The 7,920-nt window shown below is 41.2% G+C and overlaps 1 protein-coding gene across 2 annotated transcripts; it reads right to left on the bottom strand.

Annotated features, from left to right (window-relative positions):
* Nucleotides 1–1,010: 1,010 nt before the first annotated feature.
* tmem135 (transmembrane protein 135) lies at nucleotides 1,011–7,647 on the bottom strand. 2 transcript variants are annotated; one of them, XM_027017002.2, is made up of 15 exons: nucleotides 7,464–7,647; nucleotides 6,156–6,283; nucleotides 5,469–5,561; nucleotides 5,107–5,140; nucleotides 4,845–4,910; nucleotides 4,504–4,550; nucleotides 4,284–4,325; nucleotides 3,944–4,111; nucleotides 3,698–3,767; nucleotides 3,188–3,355; nucleotides 2,995–3,058; nucleotides 2,810–2,886; nucleotides 2,484–2,582; nucleotides 1,641–1,708; nucleotides 1,011–1,518 (listed from the first exon to the last, which is right to left on the bottom strand). In XM_027017002.2, the coding sequence occupies exons 1-15, from the start codon at nucleotides 7,602–7,604 to the stop codon at nucleotides 1,386–1,388; spliced, it is 1,398 nt and encodes a 465-aa protein (XP_026872803.2). In that variant the 5' UTR covers nucleotides 7,605–7,647; the 3' UTR covers nucleotides 1,011–1,385. The 2 variants fall into 2 exon arrangements, 1 of the variants encoding a protein (XP_026872803.2); XR_003411094.2 differs by having other exon boundaries at nucleotides 1,502–1,518; nucleotides 1,641–1,704.
* Between the last annotated feature and the right edge of the window lie 273 nt (nucleotides 7,648–7,920).

The following is a 7,920-nucleotide window of genomic DNA, read 5'->3' as shown; positions in this document are numbered from 1 at the left end:
TTGCTAATCAAAACAAATCTGACCAGTGGGTGCCTAAGTACTCCCCCCATCCACTTTTGTTCCAAAGTGATATTGCACAGCTGAGAATCTTGTGTACTACACTACATTTTTAATTTATTTATTTTTACCACTGCATCTTTAACTACAGAAAACTGCAGGTGTTCCCTGGAATCATCTCATATATATAGACAAATATATCTTGACTGTTATTAAGATACCATTTTAGATTAAAAGCACCCATATCTTCAATTCTTATGGAACATTTTTTGTGCACTTCAGAAAATGCCAGTAAGCTCACCAACTCAAAAATAATACACTACAAAGGAAACTCATGTAAGACTGAAGGTTCTACCACAATGCAAGCTCAGCATAGCCACGCTCCATCACGAAAGCTAGCTTTACAAACGCAAATGGGATTTGGGGAAGGAAACTTGGACATTAGTGCTCGTTTCACTCATTTCACTGGCTGCATTTGTTGCTTCACCTAGGGTTTTAAACTATGCTGTTATATCATACAATAGATTTTCTTGTTGAAAAATGTCTTTTTACTGGGAAGATTCAGGAAGAATAACATCCTACGACACATTGTGTCGTATGTGTTTAAGCACATATTGATGTGCTTAAAAAAAACCATTGTGAATTCTATGTAGTGCATGCACAGGAGAGTTACCTCTACAAAAGACACCTCTGCAACTTGTCAGAACTGCTCCAGTTCAAGCTGTTACTCATTTAAGAAAATTCAAGTAGAACGCCCTGTTATTTATCGGAATTACCGGAAGATGACCATTGCTCTTCCATAGCTAACTAAAAAAAGAAATACACATTCTATTAAGTATTGTTTCTTTGAGCAAAGTGGACCAACCCAAGAACTCTGCTTTGTGGTACACACCTCAGGTTTTATCCAGCCAGATGTCTCACACAGGCATCCTATTTTTGCTCCTGTACTGGACTGAGCATATAAAAGCTCAAAATAGTTCCAAAGAACAGTCAATGGAATAACTCTTACACAATGATCATATATTCTTGTATTTGAATATGAAGAGATTTTTTTTTTTTAAATCTCTCAACAGCCTAGTTTTAAATTCATGCTCTCAGTCCCAATTAAGGAATCAAGTCAGTTTTCTTTATGACTCACTTAATGAATGACGAGAGGTCTCACCCTCCACTGTAAAAGTAAACAAACAAGGCCTTAATCGGTGGCAATGATTCAATCATGATCCACTTAACAAAAAACTCCTTCTGATTAACTTCCATTGATTGTAAGTGGATACAGATGTAATACTGCTTCCGTGCAACACCAGGATGACATGCTCAACCAAGGCGTTGCCATTCACATTAAAACCAGGCTCTCCGAGTGGTCATCACACCGGCGGGCGGCTGGCCCATTAACTCAGCGGCATGCCTGCATCCGGCGGGACCAGCATGTACTTGGGGTCCAGCTTGGGAGTGAAGTCGCGAAACTTTCTAGAAGCTTCGGTCCCAAACACATCAAGCACTTTCCTGTTCATCAGAGCGAACCTGAAGATTCAGAAACATAGCAAGTGGGTTAGCTGACACACCCACAGTGCCTGCTTCAGAGAGCTGTCGAAACTTTCTCTTTGGCAAAAAAACAGTGCGAATTGAATGCATGCCGTACACACCTGCCCTTGGTCAATCGTAGTAAAAACTTCCAATATGATGGCCGTAGATTCTGCACTTCCATCACTGCCTACAGAGAAGGAGCTTTCAGTCAAAATGAAGGTCAAAATGACAAGTATAAATTACAGAACATACAATAAAATATAGGTTGATGCCTCCTTTTCAAAATACTTGGATGCAGACTTAATATTTAAGTGAAGGTTAAAAAAAACACAAAAAAACCCCACTATCATCGTATATATGTACTAGAGTGTTTCAGCTTGTTAGCCATAGAAGAGGTGAAATTTCTGCCTGAGGATTACTGCGCAAATAGTTATACTTCAGTTCTCATCCACTATAAATATGAATCAACTGATGATTACATACATTTATATATGCATTATTAATATATACCATGTTAATAGAACCACCTTATTATAACGGTCTTTATTATAAATCATATTATAGCCTTGTACAAGTCTATAATAACCAAACTGCTGACATGCAGTGCACTTTAGCCATCTTCTATTCAAAACCTCAGCAATATGATGAGTTTGAAACAGCTCAACATCCCCAGCGGTACCATGGTTTTTGAGAACGGGCCACCACACAAATATCATATGATCAGCAGTGCTACTGTGGTCAGAAATTAACCAGCAATGAACTGGATTGAGGATGGTGACAGTCTAACATGAAACCTAAAGATGCTCCGGCTTTTTCTGGAGAACCTTCATGAAAGTAGGCAACCATACAACAGCAAGCAGTACTACAGTGTTGGCACCCATTTCTGTGGTGCTAAACTTGCGACTGAAATGTTTGCTTGTTTTACATCTGTGTCCCCCAATACTGCTGCTGTAAAGACTCACCGCCTGGAAGCAGATAGCAGTGGAGATGGCGTATATTACTGTGTCAGCTTCAGGGAAGTAGGGGAAGTGACCTGCTTCAATACCTTTGAAGTACATCGTCTAAGCAGGGAAGATGATAATAGAACATTGTGTTCAGACATGGAGATTAGCAAGACCAACAGCACTGCTAATCATCAAGCAAGAAATGACATCCTATATATGTAACATATCTGATTGCGAAAAAGCATTTGTGATGTTCGCACATCAAAGCTTAGTGACAGCAAGGCCGCTTTGAAAGCAACACATGCAAGACAAACAGGTGATATGTACGTGAAGTACTCCATTACCTCCACCAACTTGGAGAAGAGGTACATTGAGATGGTGGTGCTCTTATAGAAGAACATGGAGGTGCCTGCGAGAAACCCTGAAACAACCGAGACGTGGTAGAAAAGGAAATGGATGAAGTGTGCCCGACAGTGAGAAGGCCAGAGAGAACGTGAACGAACACTGATGGAACGCCAACAAGGTTTACCTGCTATGAGAGCGTGAAGCTCGTCGTCAATGTTTCGGACCCACCTCAGGAGACAGCTGGTCCCCTTTAAAAGGAACATGTATGACAAAATAAAACAGAAGTTTTTCACAAAAATTCCATTTTTAAGGTGAACAACATACTCAGAGTTTACAGAGTCGAGGGGATACAACCTTTTGGCCACTTTACACTTTACCTTGTATATACTGACAAAGGAGCCGAGAAAGGCTCCAAGTTGGAAATTCTCCTTGTTGTAGAGCAGCGACAGAAGGCGAGAGGGTTTGGTGAAAACCTGCCTAAATGTAGACGGTACCTTCAAACAGCACTGGATGAGATAGCCCACGCTGAACATGCGGATGAAGCCCTTCCGGACACACAAGAGAACAGTGTCACTTGGCAAACTTCAGTTAAATTAATTGATTTGGAAAGCCTAAATTAATGCAGTCTGGAACTGCTGACATAAGATCTTGAAAATAACTATGTAGTGTTCATGAGCAATTTATGCGTGTGCTGTGAATGTGTAATACAATTCTTAAGGGAGAATTGTTCATTTTAATCTCACAGTCAATGAGTGGAAAGAATAAGCAAATTATTACAATTTAGGATTCCAGCCAAGTACAAAATCTGCTGATCCAACATAAAATAAGGGTGGGTTTTCCTGACCACATATATAGACGCACACCCCGAGCAAAGGGCAGACTCTTACTTTGACACAGTAGGATATGCAGTTGTCTTGATGGTGTTTGCAGCACCTATGTCTAGGTCCATGCTTGCAGCTGAAAAGGGACATGGCAAAATACGCGGACACACGGTGTAGAGAGAGCAACCACATCACAGTCTTTACACTAGTTTTCCACCACTGATGTTCCAGAGCTCCACTGTTTACATAAGGCCAACAGTACCCAAGACCCCATTAGTCTACACATGGCACACATGCTTCTCTTGTACTCACAGCGAGTCCAGAAGCCTGCGGGTCAGGGCAGCGATGGCCCTGCCCCGGGACGAAGCACACACCCCCTCTGGTGTGTGGCTGGCTGGCGGTGCTGCCCTCTCAGAGCAGGAAGTGCTGCCTAGCTCCTGATAGGAGTGTGTGGGGATCTCCTCCTTGCCAACGATAAACCTGCCCAAGACAGACACATAATCCTCGTTAACGAGCAAAGGAGAGGTATCCTAGCGTCAGGCGGTTTCCTTCTGTTTGGGTGTTAACGCATATTCTTTGTCAACTTATTGTGGGAGAGAAAGAAACAGTACCGTGCAAAGTCATATGACAAATTAATAAGACAGACACTTACTTTAATGCTGAAAAAGCAAAGCCCTCAAGTCCGTCTTTACACCTGAAGAAAAAAAAAAATGTACATCTACATATTATTGCTGTACTACTATAAAAACTAAAACTAATATATTAATTCAGAAGTCATCAATAACAAAAACACAGAAGTTGGCTAGTACAGATTTATCAAAATATTTATGAAACTCTCAAATAATTCCAAATATTCTTTAGACCCCACTTACCTGAAGAAAAACATGTAAAGCGATGCAGTCAGGCAGAAGAGCAGAACCTGAAAAACAAGATGCTCTATGAGATACAGGCAATCTGAACAGGAAATAAACATTTCAGAGATTGTTTGATACTTCCTTTTCAGAGTAAGAAAACAGGGAACTTGATCAAAATCACATTTTTCATGCTAGCACTCCAAACCTCCCAATGTGTGGAATGTAATGTGTTAGTCATGTTAGCATGCATTTTCATTGCCTAGTTCCAATGTTCTGAAGTCCACTGAAGAGATGTGTAGCATCATTTCACTGTAAAGAGTCCATTCCTTGGAATGGTGCATTAATATCTAGGAGTGTACCTCTCCATGTTTTAAAGGTTTAACAATGCCTCGCGTGACAGCCATCCGGAATATTGTCTCAGTCGCCTTGAAAATAAACAGAACATGTATAAAATTTAATTTCCTCTCACTTTAAAACAAATTATTTCAACAATCTATTAATGTGAAATCATACATGATACAGTGACAGTCACCAAGAAATATATAGTGACATTCATCATGAAGATGTGCAAAAACCCAAATCAACTTTGACATTTCTGATACGGTGCTTAAGGGTTTTTACCAGGTTTGCCATATATATTGTTAGAAGTCCTCTCCTGCAGAAAGACAGATGCATTACATCTATGCATTAGTCATAGCAAAAAAGCTTAAAACCAAGGGCTAGTAGCCTTGGATAAGATCGGTAACGAAAACACCTTGGATTTTATTCTAGCCTGGTCTTAAACTTACTTAACCATACTACTTATGAGAACTGGCTTGGATGTCCCACATGTATTTCAGCTCTAAAACGTACTCATGCTTTTTTGGTTATGTGAATTTCTCTGGGTGTTATACATGTTATGCAGAGTCTCACTCAATACAGCTGATCACTTTCCTCTAGAGAACAGTCAGTTAACGTCTAGAAAACACTAAGTCAAAGCCAACCTGCTTTTACGTTCTATCAGAATAGCAATGTACGAGGCAGGCAGTGCGGCTCCAAAGCCTGCAGACCAGGAGTAGAAACGACCCAGCAGCCTCCTGCATGACACACAGAGGGAAGGGGGAAGCACCCAAGAGGACCCCAACCAGACAATTCAAGAAGAAAAAAATTAAAATTAAAAAATACAAACTAATCAAAAACTAATCATAAGATTGTGGGTTCAAACCCTGGACTGCCATGCAGCCACTGCTGACCCATTGATCAAGGCCATTAACACACTCGGCTCCAGGGGTGCCATATGATGGCTGATCCTACACTCTGACCACAGCTCAAAGCAGCTGGGATATGTGAAGGGAAACATTTCGTTGTACTGTACACAGGTGTGTATGTCTGTGTGTCCAGATAAAGGCATTCAATCTGGCCTAGATCTTAATCTTACCACAAACACATTAAAAGAAATGGCATAACCAAATCATATTCACTGAAAGACCTAGAAACGATACACAGTTTCATTTTTTTAACTTGCCACCATAAAATCAGAGCAAAGCATAGTAAACTGCATCATCATTTAAGACTTGGTATATGGTCCTTGAACTTTAGCCAGCTGATAGAATCATATTCCTCATAGATAGATGGGCCAAGTGGCTGTGCTTTCATTGACAAGAATGGAGGCTTGGTTTCTGTGTGCTTACCTAAGTATGCAGAAAAAGGCAATGTACAAGCCCCCATTTGCAGTCAAAAAGGACGTGGACTGCAGGATCTCAGGAATGAGTCTCTTCTTGTAATAGTCTTTTTTTCGCCTCCTTAAGAGGGCCGCAATCTAGAGGGAGTACAGCATACAGTTTGAACACCAAATGTTTCAGGCAGGCTTTCCATACCTGAAGAATTGCTTAATTTAGAGCAGACGTGCCTCGAACATTCTGCAGGCAAGCCCATCTGATAGTGGCAAAAATGTTGACAGTGGTTGTAAATTAACACTACATTTGACAACTACTTCGTTACAGACAGCAGCCCCAAAACCACAACCAATCAGAAAAGCAGGGATTAAAGGTTGAACTATATTGTCCAGAATCAATGGAGTGGTGTGACAGTGTGTTGCAACTACGTCTAGCCACCAAACCCCGCACGAAAACATGAACTGCCGCTTAGCTATTGAGAAACAGCAGATGTTAAAGAGGCTAAGGAGACTTTTAGCTCGCTAACTGCTTAGTTCCCTTTGCACCTAATCCTCTGCGGTTAACAAACTAGAACCGTTCAGATGGTTACCACAATACGAGGCAATTCTATCAGGCTAGTTTGATCAAAGCTGCAGGTTAAACACGACTGACCTTACTGAAGCCACCGGCAACTGAAAAGATCCTGATCATCGAAACTTCGACCCCTATGCTGTTTAAATCAGAAACGGCCTTAACAACATGGATTGTAGCTATTGGAAGGTCACAATGTAAACTTTGGCGAAACGCAATCGGACAAAAAAAAAAAAAAAAAAAAAGTTACAAAAACAAATTAAGCCAAGGGGATTCTAATGTCTCGGTTGGTTAACACGGCTATTTACTGGCAGCTAGCTTGTAAATGTAAATGATTTAGTGCATGAACTAGCTCTGCAAGTTGGCCAATGTTATGCGTTTGAGCAGTTCCATAAATTGGCTAATACCTTAAAAAGCAATGTTAGATTTACTTGGTAGACTGTGGTTATCGTGCTGAGTCGTCTTAACCTAGGTTAGGCTAGCTAGCTAGCTTCGTCCCCTAAGGTTATAAATGGGTTAGCTAATTGGCCAACGTTAACGCTTAAATCAAACTTCTAGCCGCAGATTAACTCGTACGAGGTATCCAGAGCAGACCTTAGTTCAAACTTCTCTTGTGATCGAACCCAGCTATGCCATGCTAGCTATCGGCTAAGATAGAGACCTACTTCAGGGTTAATAATAGCCAGTGAGCTAGCTCTTAAAATCCCAAGCATCCTTACAGTAACTTACACACCGAATGCTCAGCATACTCACTAGATACAACGGTGCATAGATCTTGAAAGAGGCCTCCAGAGCACCGGCTGTCACCTGTAACGTTGAAAGTATGCACGACGGACTCCAGGTGTGTCCTATTTCATAGCAACTGTGCGGTATGGACTTGCTGAAAGCGGCCATGTTCCCCGAACAACGAGGGTACGCGCGCACGAGGGCTCAAGGCGCGCGCCCAGGAAAGCTCCCCCAGGCCCCAAGCGACTTATCTGGCCACAGCCCAGCTCTCAGGGAAAAAACATGCAAAAATATTCAACATAACATGTGGATAAGTTACATTATCCTTTTACAATGATCGATTCCAATTTTCATTGAATATGCGACTTTTTAAAAATTCGATTTTCCACTAGATGAAGTGTACTCAACTTTGTGCATCTGTCAGTCAAGTGCAAGGGGACATCTGGCAATGAATTTGGTTAAAAAAAGAAAAGCGAAAGAAACT

This window comes from Electrophorus electricus, chromosome 17 (genome assembly GCF_013358815.1).
Source record: "Electrophorus electricus isolate fEleEle1 chromosome 17, fEleEle1.pri, whole genome shotgun sequence".
Lineage (NCBI taxonomy): Eukaryota > Metazoa > Chordata > Actinopteri > Gymnotiformes > Gymnotidae > Electrophorus > Electrophorus electricus.
Note: the sequence above shows the minus strand (reverse complement) of the source record. Positions and strands in the feature narration are given on the sequence as shown.

Coding starts and splice junctions, on each gene's coding strand:
- tmem135 (XM_027017002.2), bottom strand. CDS start 7,604: ATGGCCGCTTTCAGCAAGTCCATACCGCACAGTTGCTATGAAATAGGA. Junction 4,326..4,503: donor CTTTACATGTTTTTCTTCAG/GTAAGTGGGGTC, acceptor TTTTTTCTTCAG/GTGTAAAGACGGACTTGAGG. Junction 3,356..3,697: donor GCATATCCTACTGTGTCAAA/GTAAGAGTCTGC, acceptor TGTGTCCGGAAG/GGCTTCATCCGCATGTTCAG.